The following is a 23,674-nucleotide window of genomic DNA, read 5'->3' as shown; positions in this document are numbered from 1 at the left end:
TTTAATGGATGACTTTTGTTTATTGTTTTGTGTTGTCTTTATTTTTATTGTTTATTTGTTTGTTCATGTTAACTGTAGCCTAGTGTTAAAGAGTCTAATGTCTTTCAGAGCTCTAAAACAATAAACTCTCCTTCCGCTCTCTCATTGGACAACCCGCCCATATTGTAATTCATGTCGGCGTTAGTGATAATGGATCGCGTGCTCTGCTCGCTCAGGTAGAAGATACAAACAAACCAGGAAGTGTTTACGGGAACGTATTCCGTGCCTTTTTTACGTTTTTTAACATGTCAAAAGAAGTCCGATATTGCGATAGGTGCTCGTACATCTTTCTCAAGTTCTCGTTAATCGTATATGCAACGATTTTCTGGGTGAGTTTGATTGTTTTTCTCTCTCCTATGTAATAGATGGGTGTGTTAAATTCATGAGGCTATACTCAGCAAATGCGCACAAGAGCGGTTTAAAAAGTCGGAAAGAACAGAGAGAAAGAAAAGAATATAGTTGAATATCAGAAATCTGCTAGAAGTAACATTTTGTATATGTTCATATATTTTTAACTATGTTATGATGCCCATTAACCTGTTCCAATTCTATTGACCCCACCCTCCTACGTTACCTAGGAGTAGGTTTCTGCTAGTAGCAGTAACTGTAAGCAGTAGCCTAGCAGTAAGAGTTTGTTACTGAATCACCGATTTCTTTAGGCTAACTTGCTGTTAAAAACATTAAATGTTTTTTTTTTTTTTTTTTTACGAAGTTGCATGTGTTTATCAATTGATTTATTAATAAATATATGTGTGTATTAGCCTACATTAATATTTCCGCTTAGTACTTTCTACAGCGACGTAGAAAGTACTAAGCGGAAATATTAAGGTAGGCTAATGATTAATTAAAGTAGGTATAGGCTACGCTTTAAATAAGACCTTTCTTGTTAAACTGATATGGTCATCTGGGCACAACACCATAAGTGAATAGCATTAGACAGAAACTGAAACAGACACATTTTAGTGGTTGGTGGTTATCTTGCTTCTGTTATTGATTGCATTATGACGATCAGATGACCAACATTTTTTGTGTACTGTGCAGTCATGCTGTGAAAGCTGTGAACTAAAAATGTTTATAAAAAATCGTTGTGACCAGTCAAATGCCATTAAAGACATCATTCAAATTTCATATTATTTTGCACATAATCACTCAGCTCATTAAATTTTGAGTTATTTAAGAATTTACCACTTGAGGACTCTTTCCCACCTGTATGAGCACTATCCTTTTTGTTGTCATTAGTATGAAGAATGCTTGCTATCTGTGAGACCTTTATTTTATTACGGTCAAACCTGTTTTGAACCCATGATTACAGTATAATACTGAAAATCCAAGAGTCGGAGCGCAGATTTGTTCACCATAAGACTGAATAGTAGGATACATTCTCTGGGTATGCTTGATAGGATTACAGTATCTAACTAAAAGCTTTTATTAGCCTATATTACAATATAAAATTATTATGGATAAAAGTCTGTTGTGAGAGCTTTCCTTAATGTGTGTGTGACTGTGTGTGTGTGTGTGTGTTTTCCTGGATTACCTTGTTCTTTAAAGCAGTTGAAAGATAAAAATAGATTGCATTTGTCCTGAATGCTTGATCCTTTAATATATTGTCTATACATATAACCACACATATGCTAAATGTACTGTATACATTTTAGAAGCCATTAGTGAATATTCTAATCTAGTGCTTTTAATGCAAAACAAGATTTATCAAGCAAACATCAAGTCAGTCTTTCTGTATTTTAGTTCTCAATTTATCTAATACTCTTATTTACTGTTGTCAAATTGTGACTTGGCCTACTAAAAGATAACTAGAGAGTCATTTGGGGTTACATAAGCCCTGGAATTTGGCGTTTTAAATTTGAAAACAGTTCAGACTCAGATCTGATTAAAATTAAAAGCATAAATTCAATTACAAGTTATTGTTACGATACAATGTTTGTTCCTATTGTTCAGTTTAATTGTTCTTAAATGTTTCTATTCTCCACATTTGATGTTCTTTATTTGTCATCCATTTGTGTCATGTTTTCATAAACTCATATAATAATCTTTTATATACATTTCACATTTGTGACATTTATGCTTTGATAATACCCTTTTATATGCAAATAATGCTTTTCATTATTATTCAAGTTTGAGGCACTCTAATGGCGTATGCACTATGACATTCTGCTATCTTTTTTCTCATCTGTTATTGGTATTTAAAATAGATTATTGTCTGAAAGGGGTTTGAAATGCTATGGGCTGCACCATTGTGCTTCTCCCATAGCTTTCTGTCAAGAGCAGGACTGCACATATTGAACCTATCACACTGACAGCATAAACAATGGGCCCCACAGGATGCTATTTCAGACCATTATGCCACCAGCCAAGGCTCTTGGTGGCCCATTGGCAGCAGTATTACAGTACTGACTGACCTAGCGCACACTTTGTGCTGCTCTCATCAGGGCTTTCACAAGAGACCTGGTGGATGTGCTTCATGCAAGACTGCAAGGGTAAATTATTATGTGTGGATGGCTATTCTGATCACAAAGGCAAGGGCGTACATTTGTTCTTACCATCTCTGTTGATGTGCACTCATGTCTCTGTCTTTTATTTTTTGTGTGTACAACTTACTTGACTTGAAAAGGTTAAGGTGCTAACTTTACTGATTGGCTCAATGGTAGTTTTGGATGTTTAGAAATGGTTGAATTGCATATATTTGCAGATGTAAGTGCACCTGGGGACCCACTGTCCTGGCGAGTTTAGAGTATGTTTACACAACAACAATATAGGACACGACAACAACTAAAAACGGAAAAGTTTTTCCTTTGTATTTTTTTTGTTGTTGCATACACACTAACCCTAACACACAAAAACTAAGCATCAGTGGCATGATAATGTTAGTTTCATACTTTCTCTAACTGTGGTTGTAACATTAGTCAATATTTTAGATTTTCTTGTGCGGATTTTGAAAACGCACGTTAGGATTAAGTACAAAAATTATAACGGTTAACCAGGCTACTCTAACTTCTTACCAGTGCCGGTCTTTTGAAATGCAGAGAGTGCTTAGCATCTTCATTGTTCAAATTCATGTTCCATGTATTGTGCAAACATCCGGGATGTGTGCACAATAGGTTCAGACATTCTGGCGTATCCAATACATCCTGTCGATTCACACATCCTGGCGTATTGAAAACGATCAATCTTTGACTATCATCAAGCAACTTTTCACCATGCTGTTTTTTTAGTCTCATTAACTTACACTACTGTTTCAATTTTGTGATCAGTATGTTTTTTTAATTTATTTTTTAGAATTGAATACTTTTATTCAGGATATACAGTTGTAATCGAAATTATTCAACCCTCATTGGAAATCAGGCTTATTGGCAAAATTGACAGACCTTTAGCAGTTTGCAATATGCCATCTTCTCTTTTCAGTTCGTTTCTCTTTTCTCTGCAAACTAAAGATGATGGCAGACACGGAGGTGGAGCTTTAATTTAACCAAACTGAGTGGACTGTTACTAAAAACATGATTACTCGCAGATCATTTTGTGTTTCAAGTTCATTTCAATTGGACAAGAATAAAAATGGTCCAAGTGGGTGACGTTTACTCTAATTAGTCCATTCATTTTCACCAGTTTGACCTGTTTACACCCCCTCGCATTCCCCATACAATATAGCCTAGCTGCCTCCCTCTGAAATTTGATCCTCTGTACTGTTGAACAGTTCAGTATAATTTTAGAACAATTAGTGATTTACACACTATTTATAATATAATATTAGTGATGCACTGACAATGATTTTTGCGCTTAGTACATACCGATTATGCCTCTATTTAAGGAAGAAGATTACTACTACTTACTTATCCATACAGACTACATCTTGGTGTGGTGTTGAATGAGAAGGGAGGTTCAGGGACAGAAGGAATACATTAGCACAACAAATTTGTTGTAAAGCCCATATACACACACACACACACACACACACACACACACACACACACACACACACACACACACACACACAATGAGTTAACAGGCATGAAGTGGTTTTGCTGCAATTTACCAGCCCAGCATTATAATGGTTATTATTTGATTATGCCATTAAGCCATGTCACTGGAGCTCAGTGGTTTTTTTATGGAAGCATATGAGTAGCAATATTCAATTTGAAATGTAATATGCAAAATGACAATGCAATATGTAAAATGGCAATGCATTTCTGTATTTGAATTTACATTTTCCATTACATTTGTGCAACATTGGTAGCCTGACTACGTCAGACTTCGCACTTCCGCTCAATTTCATTTCGCTTCTGTACTCAGTCTGAGATAGCGACCGTTTTCCCCGTTTTCCTCCGGTCTCAAAACAGCCGGCCAATCAACGAACAGAGGGCGGGCTGAGAGCCATGACGTAGACGCTGATTGTACTGTGGATGCGAAGATTTACTTCACATAATCTGCAAAAGTCGTTCACAGCCATGTTCACTCCGGTATTTCGCTCGATGGTTTTGTTTTCGCATCATACATGTGTTTACAGTGGAAGTTAGATGCGGCTGAGCATGCGCATAACACACGCCATAACCAAACGTTATGTGACTTACGGGTAACCAATGATTTTAAACTTCAGACAAGACTTTGCAAAACTTTAGCAAAATGATCATTTAAATGTTATTTTTCCTAATTGCATTTACACTCACAGTTAAGACACTTGCAATTGCATTTTCATTAAAGGAACATGCCAACTTTTTGGGACTTTAGCTTATTCACCGTATCCCCCAGAGTTAGATAAGTCCATACATACCCTTTTCATCTCCGTGCGTGCCGTAACTGTCTGACGCACCCTCTGCTAGCCTAGCTTAGCACAAAGACTGGAGGTAAACGGCTTCAGCTAGCATACTGCTCCCAATAAGTGACAAAATAAGGCCAACATTTTCCCATTTACATGTTGTGATTTGTATAGTCACAGCGTGTACAAATAACAAGGTCACATGAGACACAGCCATCTTCTAACCGTATACATACTGGGAACTATATTCTCAGAAGGCGAAGCACTGCTACTTCTGCGGAGTGATTTACTCCAACTCTGAGCAAACTCTGCTCCTCACCACAGGGCTTCTCAGGTGATGCGAGCAAATCACTCCGCCCAAGTAGCAGTGCTTCGCCTTCTGAGAATATAGTTCCCAGTATGTATACGGTTAGAAGATGGCCTATTGCAAATGTAAATTATATAATTGAATTTTCATTTTGCACCAAACGTTGCACAAATGTAATGGAAAATGTAAATTTAAATACAGAAATGCATTGCCATTTTACATATTGCATTATCATTTTGCATATTACATTTCAAATTGAATATTGCTACCCATATGCTTCCATAGTTTTTTCTCTGGGTTACAGAAGTGCATTTGCTGTTCTATGTCACTTTTGTACAGCTTCAACTATCATCTGCTTCTCCTACATCTACTTTCTACTACTCTTCAGTCTGACACAGAAATGCAGTTTGGGGTTATCACCACAGGCTTTAATTCTTTAAAAAGTCAACTACGGCTCCGATCAGTAGAGTATGATAATCATTTAGAATATTTCTAAATGGAAATCACACTCTGCGCATCAGGGGAGCCATTAAGATTCAAGGTCAGAATACATTAACTCAGGAGCTCGCAATTTCAAATAGCTCTACTTTGCTCTTGTTTTAACCGTAATACATTTAAATATGAAAACTAAAATACTCCTAGGTTCAATAATGACCATCCTTGTTAGATTTTTTTGAGGCCCTGACTAAAATATTTCATGGACTCTTTTGTGTTGCTTTTGACCCATCTCCCTTTTAAAGCTAGTAACATAACTAAAATAGTGTTGATTATCCCATCTGTAATCTTATTTTGCTTTAAATCCAAATGGTCTGATCTGATTTGTGTGATTTGTTTCAGTTGATAGGTGGCTTTATTTTGGCCATCGGCATCTATGCGGAGGTGGAGAGGCAACGGTACAAAACACTGGAAGGAGTGTTTCTGGCTCCCGCCATTATCCTCATTGTGCTCGGTGTGGTCATGTTCATCGTTTCCTTCATCGGGGTTCTGGCGTCTCTCAGAGACAACTTGAGTCTTCTCAAAGTGGTAAGTTTTAATTTTTCCATCAGACACTTGCATATAGTAGTGTCCTACATCACAATCGCTGTACTTCAGCATATCGCTTATGTTAACCATATTGATTTTCTGAACAAAACACTTCATATACTTCTTTATAATAATGCTTTTTGAACTGAGCAAACAGAAAAATAATATTATAAGCTTAAAGGGATAGTTTACCCAAAAAGGAAAATCCAGTCATTATTTACTCACCCTCATGACATTCCAAATCTTTATGACACAAAAGAACATGTTTTTGTCTGTACAGTGAAAGTCAATGTGAAAGTCAATATCCAGTGTTGTCATTTATGGATGGATGGACAAAACATTTTTCAAAATATCTTTTGCATTCCACAAAAGAAAGAAAGGTTGTAAAGGGGCACACAATAGCAAGGAAACAAACTTATGGGAATTGAATCATGTTTTGAGCTATTTGTATTCACTGGTCCTTTTGCCTTCTGAAAATGTGCTGTACATGCATGGATGGACTCACTGCCCAAGTAGGGCAGAAATTGAGATGTTCGACTGTTGTTTCATTTGAATCCGAGTAATGTGCCGTGTCTCTTTCACTTTTTACTCTTGCCTTGCAGTTTCTTTACATGCTGGCTTTCTGTCTCATTTTGGAGCTCGTCGGTGGGATTGTTGCGCTGATCTTTAGGACCCAGGTACAAACCTTTTTATCACAGATATTTTTTTCTTATTTGTGTGTTGTATTATGTTCTTGACAAATGTGTAAAATTCCTGCCTTGTTTTTCAAAGTACGTGTTTCTTCTTTGTCATTTTTCAAGTAACAGATTGTGCGATTTCATTGTCAGCTGGAAGTGAAAATCTGTTTGGCTTCTTGACACTTCAGCAATCATTAATGCCAGAGCATAATTAACATCATTGTGAACTTAATTTCAGTCATATTCATTAATAACCTAATTGTACCAGTCCCTGGTATCTACTATTTTATCGAGATTGTTTTAAGTGCTTCAAAAACAGATGAGAAACAACAAGGGCTTAAAATAAACAAGAATCGGCACACTGCCACTGCCGCTCCCAATAATTTATTAAAAAGAACCACGTTTCGACCCAAAGGGTCTTCGTCAGGAAAGCAACAATCATAGAAAGGTACAATTTATATCAGTGTGAACCATCACAGGTGACCTCATTAGTGAACTAATTACCCAATCATCCAATGCAGTAACGACCTAATCAAACACAAATATAACCACTAAAAAAATAACCAACATGATATTGAAAAAAAAGAGAGAGAAAAAAACAACAACAACATGATATTTAAAAATAAATAAATAAAAATAATAATAAAATAAAATAAAAACACAAAGGATGTTCACAAGAAAATTTTCAAATCAAACTCCATATTCAAACCTTTTGGAGAAAGAGTATTAAGTGTATGTATATAAAAGGCTTCCTTCTGTAGTAAGATCTTATTAATGTCACCACCCCTTCTGGATACTCTTACTAGTTCTATACCAAAATGTATAAATTGTGTTTAAAAACATTGAAATGAACAGCAATGGGGTTCTATTTGTCATTCAAACATATATTACTTCTATGTTCTGCAATGCGCATTTTCAAATAACGCTGCGTTTTACCCATGTATGCTAAACCACATGGGCATTTGATCATATAAATTACGTTTTTGGTGTTACACGAAATTATTCCCTTAACTGTTTCACAGAATGAGGATGGCTAAAAGTGTGACATTTATTTGTGAAATTACATTGTGCACACTGTCCACACCTATAATTACCATCAGAGACTGAAAAGGGATTGCTTGGACGATCACACCCTTGGTCGGCTCTCACCATATGCCGTATATTAGGAGCTTGTTTATGTACAAATCGTGGAGGATCTTTACAAAAATGACTAATTGTGGGATCTGAACTTAAAATATGTCAGTGTTTACACACTATATGTGTAAACACACTATATATATATACACACTATATCATGTGTAAACTCCTTACTCAATGCAGAATATTGAATAATGCAAGATAACCTATTATCAGTAGACTTAGAGCGGGTTTTAGCAAGGCATTCTTGCTGATCAATATTTGCAAAACGCGCTGCAGCCTCTCCAATCCAATCATCTGCATACCCCCTCTCATGAAACCTTTGGCATAAATCTTTACTTTGTGTTTCATACATTTCATTAGATGTGCAAATCCTACGAATTCTTTTAAACTGACTAATTGGAAGACTTTTCTTTAAACGAGTAGTATGAAAACTCTGACCATGTAATATTGTATTTCTATCAGTGGGCTTTCTATATAAATCTGTCACTAATTTATCATTATCTTTAATGATGAGTAGGTCAAGAAAACTGACTTGACACTCATCATAATCAATGGTGAATTTAAGATGTCCGCTACTACGATTAAGAAATTGTTGAAACTCACGTAATTCACTTTCCGAGCCACACCATATAAGGAAAATATCATCGATGTACCGACGACATATATGTATATTAGGTAAAAAAGGATTAGCCCCAGGGTTCAATACACATTCATGTTCAAAATGACCAACATATACATTTGCATAATTAGGGGCCATTGTACTTCCCATAGTGGTTCCATTAATCTGTAAAAAATAGTAATTTCTATACATAAAAAAGTTTTTTGTCAACACCAAGCACCTGCCAAAAGTTTTTGGAACGTGCACACTATTTCTTTTTTGAAAACAACAAGGGCTTGACATTGTACATATGAAATATTCTGAAATGTTTTTGCAAAAACAACATCTTCCTGTTATAACACTGACCTTTCTTTGTCCAATAGACAGTGGACCTTTTCAACAAAAACATTCGTAAAGGCATTGTGAATTACTATGATGACCTTGATTTCAAAAACATCATGGACTTTGTTCAGAATAAGGTAAGAGATTTATATTTGGTATGCTGACTTTTGGAGATCTTTGAATTCGGTCTGTCGACATAGGTCATCCTATGAAACTATGTCAGTCCAGACCTCTCTGCATTCGTAAATGCTTATACTCCTGATACTCAATTGTTGAAAAAAAAAAAAAAGCTGGTAAACCTAGGGTCCTATGAAATCCATTTTATTTATTTTGCATTTTTTGTTTTTATTTTATTTTTTTCTGGATTCCATTTTAATGGTTTTAATTAATATTTCTAATTAATGAATTAAATAATTTTTTAATAAAATATGATTTATCATAAGGCATAGCTAATCAATTGAATTTAAGAATTATTAAAATTATAACAATAATAGGGCCATATGAAATCTGTTTTGTTGTTTTGACTGAATTCCATTGTATTTTTGTCCTAAATTCTGTGTACATTTTTCTGGATTTTGTTTTTTGATTTAATACAAATGTAAGATTTAATTCAAATTTATCATAAAACCTAACAATTTAATCAATCTTTTAAAAATTTAAATATTCCTTTTTGCAACACAAATTGCTTTTTTGTCAAAAATAGGCTGCACAACAGTTTTTTTTTCTTTGTGATCGTTTGTTAGTAATAAATTGTCATAAATTCCTAAAGTTAAATGGAACATTTATTTTGATGGTTTGTAGTGAATACCTTTGCAGAAAAATTGGGAGGATGATTGTGAATTTGATTAAGTGTACAGTACTACTTTTGACTTATTAATCCCAAAATGTCCAAATTCCATGACATTCAGCTTTACACAGTATATCTTGTTTAAATGTCTGGATTCCGCAATTTCATCCGTGTTTTCTGCATCATGGAAATGATAGGGCCCTATAATCCAACTCAGATGTCAGATAGGGACAATTCAGATGTCCCTTTTATACAGTAGTTAAATCAACAAAGACCAGTGACTATGAGGAGTGGGTTTTAATGACCATAAATTAGGTACAACAACTCTAGGAGTTGGCCATTCAAAGAGCTCTACTTGTAATTTGCAAGTACATCTACAAAACATTCAATGCATAGGCATTTTATGGCAACACAGTCAAAGAGCCCAGTGGCTCTATGATGCATTCAAGTGCTTGAGGATGTCTTCTAGTCCTTCAAATACACAACCTCACACGGAGCATCCGCATGAAACTGTTTAATATGAGTAATTACTGAGAGCTGTTTTAGCAGTGCTCAATTATGTACAAATATATTACAGCAATTTCATTTTACTAGATATTTTGACTTGATTAGGAATAAATAAACTAAAGCTGCAGCTCTAAAACCAGTCAATTCCAGGTAATCATGCCACTCAGTGTGATGGGCGAAAGGAAAAGGTTTACCTCTAGTTTGGTACATTGTAAAGATAAAGGGATTATTTTCTGTTTAAACCACCTTCAGTCCTTTTCACAAATGTGGTTTGCATGATTTTTGTTTTTCATCCTTCATTTTTATATTATTTTAATTTGTTTTTGTGCACGGTCTGACCTTGGGGTGAATTTGCTGGGATGTTCACTCCTGGGAAGATTGGCAACTCTCTGAATGTTTTCCACTTGTGAATAATCTTCCATTCTGTTGAATGATGGACTTCAAATTCTTGGCCATATAATGGGCGTATAACACTTCCTAGATAGATGGGTAGAAACAATTGCTCCTCTAAGATCATTGCTGATGTCCTTCCTCCTTGGCATTCAGGTTAACACACACCTGAATGCTCCAGACCAGCAAACTGCCAAAACATCTGACCATAAATGAGGTAAAAACAAATGCTAATCTGTGCGGCTTAAGTGTTGTCTGTATTAGACAACATTGGAGTGCGTTCCAAATGAGCGGGTTTTGTCAAGTGAAGTTGATTATCATTATTGTAAGGAGCAGTGAACACTGCACAGGAGCCTGTGAATCGGAAGACAGTCAGTGTTTTCTGTCAGGCTGATGTGGAGAGTGAGGGGTCCTGGTCCATTCCCTGAGGGGTCCTGGTCATTCCTCATTTATTTGTTTTTATGACTGACATTCCACGCTGCATTAATTTCTGTTTGCCTTCTGCAATTGGATATCATCACACAATTATGCTCTTTGCTGATTGTCGTATAATTCTTGTACATCAGTGAAGATGTGTTTCTTTTGAGGGAATCCACCAATTTCTTTAGTAATTTCCTCAAATGTTATTCACTGCCTTTTAAATGAGCTAATGTGCTAGAATATGAATTGTGCTATTCAGTGAGGGAAGACGGGAGCCTAATATTTATTCATGCTTGTCCTCTGAAAGCTTTAGGCTCAATCAATTAATACAAAGCAGCTCAGATTATTCATTCACCTCTCTTTATTTCATGCCCTGTCAACCTAGGTGCAGTTTAGCAGATGACATGCTTGCAAATTCAATCATTTACACAAATGTTGTTTTTTAAAAATGCAATGTACAAATATTCTTCCGGTAGGCTTGTATATGGCTGATATTTCCATTGGTAAGTGGTTTTACTGCTTTGACTCTTGTTTTTTCCAGTTCAAATGTTGTGGGGGAAAGGAGTACACGGACTGGCAGGTGAACATGTATCATAATTGCTCTGCTCCTGGTCCGCTAGCGTGTGGAGTGCCATACACCTGCTGTATTAATAACAAGGTTTGTCTACGAATATCTTTTCATTCCTCTTGCAGTGTGAACCTATACACAGATCAAGTCCAGTTTGTCATAAAGCAGTTTCCACTTCAAAAGTTCAAAAGTTTGTCATTTTAAATTGTTACAAAAGATTTCAATTTCAAATAAAAACTGTTCTTTTGAGCTTTCTATTCATCAGGGATTCTGGGGAAAAAAAATGATCATGGTTTCCACAAAAATATTGTATACGTAATTGTTTTAAACATTGATATTAATAAGACATTTTTCTTAAGCACCAAAGCAGCATATTAGAATGATATCTGAAGGATCATGTGAGACTGAAGACTAGAGTAATGTCAGATTTTTTATATATAATCCTGGGGTAAACAAAATCCTACAGTATATTATGTGGTATTTTATGTGAACTCATAAATTGAATTCCATTTTTTAATTTAGACCAGCCCTGGTTCAAACCAAAAGCAATTGAGTCTTTCACTAGGCTACTGTTTGCTTACCTGAAAGGAGACATAAAAGGCGAAGATGAAACACACAAAAGAAAAAAATTGTCACTTTGTGTGCTTCAGCATTCCTCAGCTAGTTTTGTTCTGTCCCATTTGAGCTCTGCTCAATTTTACAGGTTCAGAAATAATGCCACTACATCCAGTGAATTAGGAAGGAACTTTGTCCATGTCATATTTTTGACATGTGTTTTCTGCTCAGGGTTTCCAGTTTCCATAACAGCCAGTTGCTTTGCTTTACATTTGTTCATTTATGGAAACGTTGAGCTCATAATGATCCTGCATTATCTGGGTCATTCCTGTTTTGTGTACCTTTTGAAATCTGTAACTGCTAAAAGTGAATTTTCTTGTTTTGTATTTTAAGAAGTATTTCTATAAAAGGGTACCAGACTTTCGAAAATATGCTCTGATGAAGCACTGATTGAAAGCTTGATTATTTACACAATGGCAATAACATGTACAAACTGTCTAACAGGATGGAAATAAAGAGCTAGAGTTAACCATAGTTTAATGAGGGATTGAGAGTCCGCTTACACGAGTGTCAGTTTAGGGTGGAATGTTTGTGCTGCTGTTGTTGTGCCAAAAATGATGTCATTTCCTGATGGAAGAGACCTGACTTTTGTTAGTTAAAGTGATAGTTCACGTAATAATGTTGATAATTCTGTCATAATTTACACACCCTCGTGTTGTTCCAAACCTGTATGACTTTCTTTCTTCTGTGAAACATAAAAGAAGATCATTTGATGATTTGTGGTTTCCAAACACCATTAGATTCCATTCACTTTCATTCTATAGGAAAAATCTTATCTTACACATTTATTTTCTTGTCAAACATAAGCCAAAATGTTAGTAACATGTCAATGCAGCTTGATATTAGATTCACCTGAATATTAAAAGATCTAATTTTTTGAAGTTGCATAGGACAGTTGAAAAATAGGTCCTTTGAGTTGCAACACTAAAACAGGTCTTGCAGTCAAAAGGACATTAATTTTTCATTAGTTTTAGAACAAGCACAGAGTTTGTTTGCCAACATCCAGCTGTGTGAAGATTATCTATGGACAAACATTACCTCGGTCTAAGACATAGTAGTACACTAAAATGCTTTCAATATGTGAAGATTACATCAGAAGGTTTTGTCTGAAATTGAATATCAGAATCTAATCTGGTGATATTGCCTTTAATACCAATTAAGTGATCTGTAATCCCACTTTATTAAGACTGATGGAGATATGTTTGTTCTTTGCTTCTAACCAGATTATTACAATATAAGAATACCTTATACCACTTAACAGCTCAAAAAAATAGTAGGACCATATAAGAATAATTTGGCTGATGTATTTTCTAAATACAAAAATCCCAGTACAAATACAAATATATACTGAACAAACAATGCAGGTTTTTTTTTAATGAATAATGATATCAAAGAGTCAACAACATTTGTTCTTATTTGCTCTATTTTTTCTAAGTCTTGGTTTCTTAATGCATATTTTCCTATGAAATCTTTATCACATCAGGCCCTTCCGACTGAATTTCTTCAAGGTGCCTTAGTTGCAAGTGTGTGCTTATCATCTTAAAAACACTTTTGTTTCAAAATGAAACAAGATATTGAAAACTTATCTGCCCTTTTGTTTGTGAACCTCATATTAATGAAACTCCATATATTGTTTAAAGGAATGTTTAGCTTAATTTAACCCTATATCCCTGCTTTTTTCATTCCCTTGTGCTGAATTTGTTGCTCCAATGATGCATTAAATTATCAAATTCAATCCACTTATCAGTTTATCTTTTTGGGTTGTCACCAGATGTTCTTGTCGTTTTAAATGTAAGTTTGTCCTGTCATCAGCTTATTCTGTATTGTTATCAGGCAAACAGGCTAGTATTGATGCAGTCTGGAAAATCTTTATATAAAGGAACCTTTTCCATTTTAATGTGGTCATGTTGCACTGATTTAAAGAGTTGATTTAAATGGATAGTTCACCCAAAAAATGAAAATTCTGTCATTTACTCACCCTCATGTCTTTCCAAATCCATAAGACTTCAAAACACAAATGAAGATGTTTAAATTAAATCTGAGATATTTATGTCCCTCCCTTGAAAGTCTATGCAGCCAAAACTTTGACTCTTTACAAAGTTCATAAGGAGTTTGTGAAAGAAACAGATATTAATCAAGTGGTTTAATCCACATCTTCTGAAGAGACTCGATCGCTTTATACGATTGAACATGGGTTGATAGTTATGGAGGAACTAAAATCTCTCAGATTACATTAAAAATATCTGCATTGGTGTTTCAAAGATGAACCAAAGTCTTACAGATTTAGCATGACATTAGAGTGAATAATTAATGACTGAATATTCAATCTTGGGTGAACCATCCATTTAAATGTAATCAGAATGTGTACGGTTACTCACAGAATGATTTCAGCTTCATTTATAAAACTTAGTATTCTTAGCATTTTCCCCCATAGGTTTTGCTGTTTGCCAGATCGGTTTGCAATCTTAGTTTTTAAGAGAGATGCAGGACATGTTATACTACTTCTATGAAAATAGTAAGACTGCATTTGCTTGTGTTTTACAGCCTTCTGAAGTTGTTAATACGATGTGTGGATACAAGACCCTGAATAAAGAGGTATGTTCCCTGATCAACTCTATTTCTATGTCTGGTGACGTTTTGGTTAGATCTGCTTTTGCGAACGAAAAAGAAAGTTAGAGTAGGTTATAAGTGCATTCTGATATTTGAAAAGTTCTCTGTGCCGATCCACCCGGTATGAATACAGTCATTTGGAGGGGTCAAAGGTCTGATCGGTAATCAGATCATCTGGGAAGAGCAATGAGAACCACCTCTGAATTTTAACAGGCTGTGAGAATATGCGGCATGCACAGATGAATGATGATCTGCCTTATAACAGCATCCAATTATCCCACAATACATTACATTCGCATCTCTCAACACACCCATTACTTCGATATATTGGTTGTTAATATAAGAGATGCGAAGAGGTTGTTTTTTTTACTCTTAGAATTTGAATAGTGAAAAGATGACTTTTGAATATGACCTCTGTTTCTCTGGCCTGACCTTTGCCCACAGAGGCTAGAAAATGTAGAGGTCATCTACATCCGCGGTTGCATTGATGCAGTCTTTATTTGGTTCATGGACAACTATACAGTCATGGCTGGTCTTCTTCTGGGCATCCTACTACCTCAGGTAAGAGAAGAAGGTTCAGATTGCCTGTCAGTTTTTTTATTACAAAATATGCACTTTTATTAAAACGTACATGCTCTTATCCCTTGCAAGCTTGCCAAGAACAAAAATGGCATTTTTATTTGGTTGAAATAACCTTTCAAAGTGTTTGAAGAGTTCAAGATTAAAGTTGTGACAGCAATTATTTCAGTTTTAAATGTTTTATTCTCAAGGGTGTTGGGGTTGTGTGGGGAATACATTTTTTAAACTCATTAAAGCTTTCTGGAAATAAATGTCATCCTGCTCTCTTTCTTTGCTGAATGACGAGAAAAACTAATTGGACAGCCAACAACAACAAACATGTTTCAAACTCTTCTGTATCCATCCATGAGAAGGTTATGTCCTCCTTTTCAAAAACGACAGTGCTTATTGTCAACCTACTGTAGTTGGTCACCTAATGATGGCCATCATTTTAGCATTTCTGGCAAACCATTCTTCTTTTTCACATTTTAAAAATGACACCGCAGTGTATTAATGTCCCATCCTATTGTGTTTTATATATTCAAATAGACCTATTCATGTTTATTAGTTATTACTGCACAACCTTGCTTCCAGAGCTCCGCTTCATCCAACAGTCATTCTAAGCCTGTAATCATGGCAGACAAATATCATACTTTCATCTGGTCAGTTCTTCTCAGATTCAAATAGGATATTAGAGATAATGGTGACAAGAGCATACACATCTACTGTGATGTTTAAATAAGAACATTTTATATAATTAATTGGCTTAAACTATGACGATAACGAGTCATTGAGTAGTAGGACTTTAGATTTAATTGTGTAAATGTGCTATATTTAAAGTTGTAATGCATGTTAATATTTTTTTTAAATAATTAGTAGTAGTAGTTAAATTAAAAGCTAAATTATTCATTAAAGCTCAAAAAGTTGAATTTTGGCAACCCTAATATTTATATATCTACTTTGATAAAACTTGCTGTAGCAAAAAGTGCCAATAATTTTTCTCTTCAAAAGGCCAAGAATTTGGCTTTATGGAGATATTTCATCTTGTCGTTATTCATCATTATCTGTGCCAACTCATTAGTTCAGTGTAATTAAATCGCCTCTTTACATAATATCCCCCCGTAAAGTGATTTCCGCACTGATGAAGAGGTGGCTGCCTGGTTGAGAGAGACATAGTTTAAATGAATTTCAACTTTTCTCAAAAGAGCACCATGAATAGACAGGTTTTTACCAAATTAGCAGTCTGGAAATCCTTCTCCTCTAATGTTCAGCTGTTACTGTGTGTCCCCCCATTTTAACCAGTTTTAAAGAGGTGCCTTGATGCACTGTAAAACTCCAGTCGCAGATGTGGATTATCATAATCACATACATTTTGAGTCCATTATGTTGCCATTATAATAATACTGCAACTTCGATAACCCACCAACACAGAGAAAAACACATGCACACAAACAGTAATCTCCATTTTTACTCTAAGGACTCTTAGAGGTTTTACTCTTAGAGGTGCTGAGAACAGGCCTAAGTTTCTATCAGGTCAGACAGTCCCTATCTGTAGTTTATATCTATATCAAGAAGATATAGTGTTATATGTGATAAGAACAGGTATTGCTCAGAAAGACATGGATACTGTCAATATTTTTTTTTTTAGCAGTGACATTCATATTGCATTATAATGTTTCCATTTGAACATTCTTCAGTCTTATGCTTGTGTGCTTGTGAGCAAGAATGTGTATGTGTATGGGAGGAGGCGGCGGGACTTGTTTTTAATGAGAAAAGTGTTGAAACCGAGAAGCTTTTATAATCAGTTACATCGTTCTTTTCCATAAATGGTGATTCACGGTTGATTCAGAGTCATTAGTCAGTCTCCCTACACTGTGAACCACCCCAGTTGTTTATTACAAGATTTAGATTACTGCACAAATAGCTGCAGCATGAAGTGCGCAGATAACACATTGCTGTGAAAAAGATACGAGAAAAGATATTGGGTTGGCATTTCACCAATGTCAATGAATAACAGGCAATATAACTGATCAAATTACACTTGCAATGTAGATTTTGTTATGTTTTGTACAGCTTCAATGAACAGAAAGGCCCATTCTGTGTGTGGAAAAAGTTACATCTGTTTATCGCTGCACGCTCAGAAAAAAAGGTATCCTTTCAATATGTTCCTTAAAGGTACTATTATCCACCATTTAGGAGTAAATAAGGTACAATACTGTTTGAAAGAAGCTTTTGTTCTATCATAAGCGTTGAGGTACGTTACCATTATGCCAAGACCAAAAGAGCCACTCGACACCTCAAAGAACCTCAGGGACCCATCAAGAGATTTGCAGCCAGTTCTGGCGACAGTTAATGAGTGTTCATCAGACAACCATTAGAAACAGGCTGCACAAATTGTACAAAATGGTCATCTGTTGAGGAAGGGCCAATCAAAGTCCAGATCTGCTGTGGGAGAACTTGAATCAGGGAATACATGTGATAAACCCTTCCAATACCACATAAAGATTTTTTATTTATTTATGTTGAACAAAAGTATTACTCTCTTTTTTTTTTGTTAGTTTTTTGGAGTGCTCTTTACCTGGCTTTATATCACCCGTGTGGAAGATGCCATCGAGGAGTACGGTCACTATATGGATGGTCTGCTGGGGACCAAGAGCCAAAGCAAGCTGGCCAAATGCTGCAGATGTATGCCTTTGATGGACTGAGTGACAACTCCTAACAGAAAGCCTTACGTCGGACACTACACTGATGCAAGCAAGTCATTTTTGTACTGTCGGTATTGTTTTCACAGTTACTCTCAGGATTTATTATTTAACCTGTCAGCTGAAAATGGGTAGTTTATGTGTCAAAATTAACTGATGCTTGGACTGACCTTCCGTCTCAGGTTCTGAATCCTAGACTGAAGATGCTATATATTTTCATCAGGTTGACTGAGTCAGAATGAGTCAGAATTTTACACAGTTTAGCTCTGTTTGACAAGGAATCTGTCTTCTGATTTGACAATTGGCACCCTGTCAGTCTCAGGTGATAAAGTGCAAGGTTTCTTTTTTTTCCTGTGCTAACAATGCGCTTCACATAAGATTGCTTGTACACTGAGATGAGATGTTTGTAGATGAGTAACTGTGTAAGTTTCCACACTAAAATCTTTGTAAATCCAATGCCTTGGTTGCCACCATACCACCATATTCACATCATTCCAAATTGGGCCTTTACCCGAAACAGCATTTATTCTTAATCCATAATGATACTAATTATGAGCTGATTATTTTGTAATCTACTAATCTTGGAGTTTTAATGAATATGTGGTGCCCTTTCATAATATTTTTTTTTTCTTTTTTAAGTCTAACATATTTCTGTCAGAGCTGCAGGTATACATCTTTGGGTATATCTTTTAACATTTTTTTTGTGCCAAAGGATTGTAGCTTTTATATTCTCCTCTATTTTGTCTCTTTTTTTGTATAAACATTTAAAAATCCAATTAAACTGTATATTTTGCCCTGTTTTTATGATAAATACATAATATGGTTGTTTTAAATGACAGGAGCCATTAGATGGTATATTTAAAGTTTCTAGTTTTATGTAAATTGCACTAAATTTTACATTAGTTTCAGTGTCATTATTTAAAGAAAAATCATTGCAAACAAACAGGTTGATGGGAATATTAAGACTTGACATCACTTAGGTCTTAACATCTATTCTTTTCTCTTTTTTTTTCTTTTTAATCTTTTTTGGGCTTTACTGATGTCTTTTGTGTAATTTGTCTGTCTATGTATTGACTTGACTATTAAAGCTGGAGTTTTGCCCTGAACACAGTGAGTGTCCTGCTGAATGAATGAATAAATGATGTTTACAGCGCTGTGTTCTGCTGCTTCAGTGGATGTTCTTATCTGTTTTCTGTCATGCTGGTTTGACTTTGCAAGGGGACTGCGTCACTCTGCATATTGCACTTTAAACATGGACTAATGGGGGGGGATAGTGGAATAGTGGGGGTAGTGGTGATTGAGAAATATCATTTGACTAAAAAAAAAATTCTTAAAAAATCATTTTTTTTATCTTTCACATTTTTACAACTACTAAAAGGCCTTTACTTGCTAAAAAGTATAAACTATCAAACCGACGACAGAAGGTAAGATTGTGTACACAAGAGGTTTTTTCAGCAAAATTTGGATCATGTTGATATTTTAGACGCCTTCAAAATATGTGTATCAAGTAAGATAAGAATGAAAAGGCAGTTATGTGAAAAGGCAGTTCAGTTGCCTACTCATACATCTCAATACAGTCTTTTTATATTTTGTAGAATGTGTATGATAAAATGTTGGATGGCTCCCATTCATATTGTAATTTAGATTATACTGTATAATTTGCTTAAAGGGATAGTTCACCCAAAAATGAAAATTAGCCCATGATTTACTCGCCCTCAAGTCATCATAGGTGTATATGACATTTTTCTTTCAGACTAATACAATCGAAGTTATATTAAAAAAAATGTCCTGGCAAAAGAGATGACATATATAGTGATGGAAAAGCACAACTCATTCCTTCTGTGGTTTAAGGTCATGACAGATAAACAGTGACATCGAAACATCGATCTTAAGCAAATAACTTATTTAGATTTTTTTTTTTGTCTCAAGTCAGTGGAGAGCTGCATTCTCTGCAAGATGTTTTTCTCAACACTAACCGCTGAAATTAATCAAATACACGACGAGGATTAGTTTTTTGGTTTTTTTTTTTTTTAACCAACAAAAGTCCCCAAAAGTCAAAAGTGGGCAAAAGTCCCCTTTCTTTCTTTCTTTCTTTCTTTCTTTCTTTCTTTCTTTCTTTCTTTCTTTCTTTCTTTCTTTCTTTCTTTCTTTCTTTCTTTCTTTCTTTCTTTCTTTCTTTCTTTCTTTCTTTCTTTCTTTCTTTCTTTCTTTCTTTCTTTCTTTCTTTCTTTCTTTCTTTTAAATTCATAAACTTGTTGAACAATAACAGAAAGGCAGTCATAACTGAAAGATTTACAAAAATACCCATCTCTTTCTCTCCAACAGACTTTCTCTCTTTTTTTCCCCCTCACTTTTTTAAAATTAGTATCAAGGCCTACATGTTCTCGAGACATTTCACAATTTTCAAATTTTGCAAGTAGGCCTACAATGTGTAACAGCAATGCCTAAATAAGATAAAATGATAAAATAAAATATATATTTTTTTAAACTTCAAGCTTCAAAGCTCTCTCCTTCAGACTCACTTTAGCACAGTTTTCTGAACGGTAATTACAGCGGCAGATTCGACAAGTTCGCGGGAAAGAGCAGCGATGGTTCCGACTTCAGTAATATTTTATGGTATTACAATGGTGAAATTACAAACATGGAATTTCTGAGAGATGAAATGAATAACTAGGAATTTTATGTTTTGACCTCGTAGGCTAATCAGTGCTTGAAGTGGGAAAAAAGGTGCTGGTACTCTCTTGCATTGGCAAATCGTGACATTTGAGATTTCTACAGTGAAAAACAAAACTTGGAGATATTGCTGGTACAACAACAATTTATTGTTATTTATTAACAACATAAATGTATTTAAACAAGTCGTGTGTGTGTGCGTGTGTAAACGGAACTCCTCCAAGTCTGCAAGTCCAAAAATACATTATGGTGAGATAGATTACTACATTTTATTTAATTAAATGCATTTATGGTGAGATTATGTCATTGTGATTTCAGAGTGATTTCATGTCAATCTGTGTTCATTTTGACCACGAACCATGCGCTGTCACTTTAATTCAGCGCGTGCAGCACAGCAGAAATAGACTCGGTGTGGAAACGATCGCTGCACTGCTGTATACGCACCGCACCTGGAACGGATCGCCCCGCGTGCAGTGTGAAAGCTAGCATGGGTGCGGAAAAAAATACGCACCGCATACGCACGCACTGCAAACGGAATATGTGTGAAACGGGCGTGACAAGCTTTTTCTGTCAGTGATAGAGTAGCCTACCGGCTACATGCGAGAAGTAGCGGTACGCAAGAAAAAGTGCAGGTACGCTTAAGAGTAGGCTACAATGTAGAAGTGTACCAGTGAGTACCGCCCCACGTAATGTTAAATCAAAATGTCATAACTGGACCTTCCGGTGAAAATGATAGCCTACTTCTCTCTGGTGACACATGCAGGATTTCTCCAATCATTTAGTTCGCTTTAACCCTGCATGCTCATGCTCATGTATATCTGCCTCCACTTTTGAGTGCAACACCCATCTCAAAATCCAGTCAACAGCAGACTCATAGAACCAAGCAACCCCACAGTATCTGAAAATCAAAAGACAATAGCTATGCATTACCAGACTAGCCCACATTCTCCAGGAGGTCTTTATTTATTTAATAAGCTGAGGCCATTCCTCATTTGAGCATGTTCTTAAAATAGACAAGATCATAATTACCTCCTTGGGCTCAGTTAATAATGAAGTAGAAATTGACTACGTCTTGCCGTCTTCACCCTTCGCTGATTTAAAATGATTCTTGGAGTCATTTAGCATGTCCTATGGCAGACGAATTAAAGTATTACTCAATATCAGTATCTGCAGACACACAAATCCTTGTGAGATATAAATTTCAAGTCTAAGATCAAAAGTCAACACTGTGCTCAACAAGTTCCCACTTCTTCTAAGGGTTTAAATGTTACACTATGCCTATCATCATGGTGTGTGCACATTGCACAACAACTTTGAATTTTAAACAACAAGACCACCTTCACCATAACACCAGCTTCACTGTGATGGTCGAGTGCCTGTCCATTGGTAAATACCGTCTTCAAGGGTAAAGAAATAGAGGGACTAAATATGCACTCATTATACTGAGGATTCCTTTTTGTGAAAGATCATTGCTATTTATAACCAAACAAAATCCTTTAGTGAGAATCGTCCGAAGAGAGCGCAGAGGAGCCAGAAGTTAATCAAATGTTGTTGCCTGGTTTAATGTCGGAAGAACCCTTCAAACTCAATCAGATGTGATTTCATATGCATGGGGAGCCGATGATTCTTGCTTCCGCGCCTGTAGCATCTTTTCAGTTACTGGGAGGCTTTGAACCGATGTCGAGTGTCGTGAAGGATGCAACCAGATCCAACAAGACCATTGGGTAGTGTCTGTTCAAAAGCAGAATAATACAGTTTGATGGTTCTTGTGATTTTCACATCAGGAAGGCACCAATGCTGCAGGCTTGTGTGATGGGACATTGACAACCCTTCATAATTATGTCTGTGAGGACTACTTTTACATAATGTGGATTTTGTATTTCTGTTACCTAGATGGAAAGCTAAAGTGTGTAATTACATGTAAATTTTGAGGCACTTTAATGCTTGAAACATCCCATGAATGGTGTTGAGGTTATAGACCTAAAAGTAAAGGTTCAAAAAGGGGGTTTTCACAGCAATGCCATGCATAGAAGAACCATTTGTGGTTCATCGGAGAAAATTTCAGTGAACAGTTTTTTCTTAGTGTGAAGAACATTTTAATAATCTAAAGAAACTTTTATAATAACCTTTTCTCCAATGGAACGTTTTTTTTTATTATTATTATTGTAAAGAATGCATCATTTTGAATCATTCTTTAATTATGTTTAGAGATGCTGAGGTCTGAATAAGTGTAAGCCATCCAAGATTAAAAACCATATTAGATCACATAGTGAATGAGTGCCCTGGAATAATGGCTATTACTTTGAGTATATCCATTGAGTTTTTATCTACTGGATAGTGAGCATCTTTATAGACCCACTGTCATATCTCTTAGTGTTTACATATCCTACGCTTTGAGGCTGAATATTTGTTTGTTTGCATGAAAGGCATGAGCGAATCCATTCAACCCCACAGAGTCAAGCTGTAAAAATTTAATGCACAGCACTTCAAGACAGTGATCAGATGAAAGCTCTTTACCACCACTTACCCTTTCATCACAACATTCTGATGTCAAGAGGATAACAAGTGTTAAATCCACATGTGAAGATTTCAATCAAGTCTGAAGTGAAACATTATTTTAAATAGAAGTTTGAAGTAGTTGAAGAAACTGAGGAAGTAATAATGTGATGGAGATTAATTAATGATGATTTTGCACATTGAGATATAAGGTTCACCTAATAATTCATAATTCACTGCCATCCTATGACCTTTCCTCCTTTAAGGTAGACATAACAAAACGTAAGATGTGTCTTTGAAACACACTCAGTGTGAGACATTAGATTTCTACTGTTTTTGGAGGACACTGCCATCTTCTGGTTAAAGATCAGGAATAGAAGGAGGGGGATTTTAATATTGAATTTCATGGAAGTCTTTTAATAAAATCATGGCATTTATTAACAACAGAGTAAGATTG

The 23,674-nt window shown here is 35.5% G+C and overlaps 1 protein-coding gene across 1 annotated transcript; it reads left to right on the top strand.

Moving 5' to 3' along the window:
• The first annotated feature begins 170 nt into the window (after positions 1–170).
• tspan15 (tetraspanin 15) lies at positions 171–19,359 on the top strand. The gene is made up of 8 exons (XM_084092208.1): positions 171–368; positions 5,949–6,134; positions 6,737–6,811; positions 8,933–9,028; positions 11,537–11,653; positions 14,723–14,773; positions 15,233–15,349; positions 17,905–19,359. Exons 1-8 carry the CDS (start codon positions 285–287, stop codon positions 18,049–18,051), a joined length of 873 nt encoding a protein of 290 aa, XP_083948334.1. The 5' UTR covers positions 171–284; the 3' UTR covers positions 18,052–19,359.
• Positions 19,360–23,674: the final 4,315 nt, after the last annotated feature.

This window comes from Abramis brama (genome assembly GCF_963993115.1).
Source record: "Abramis brama genome assembly, chromosome: 19".
Taxonomy (NCBI): Eukaryota; Metazoa; Chordata; class Actinopteri; order Cypriniformes; family Leuciscidae; genus Abramis; species Abramis brama.
The sequence above is the reverse complement of the archived record's forward strand: the minus strand, read 5'-3'. Positions and strand labels throughout refer to the sequence as shown.

Bases quoted from the DNA above. Each gene is read 5' to 3' on its own strand.
- tspan15 (XM_084092208.1), top strand. From the start codon at position 285: ATGTCAAAAGAAGTCCGATATTGCGATAGGTGCTCGTACATCTTTCTC. The intron at 369-5,948 runs GTGAGTTTGATT...GATTTGTTTCAG, and splicing joins TATATGCAACGATTTTCTGG to TTGATAGGTGGCTTTATTTT. The intron at 9,029-11,536 runs GTAAGAGATTTA...TGTTTTTTCCAG, and splicing joins TGGACTTTGTTCAGAATAAG to TTCAAATGTTGTGGGGGAAA.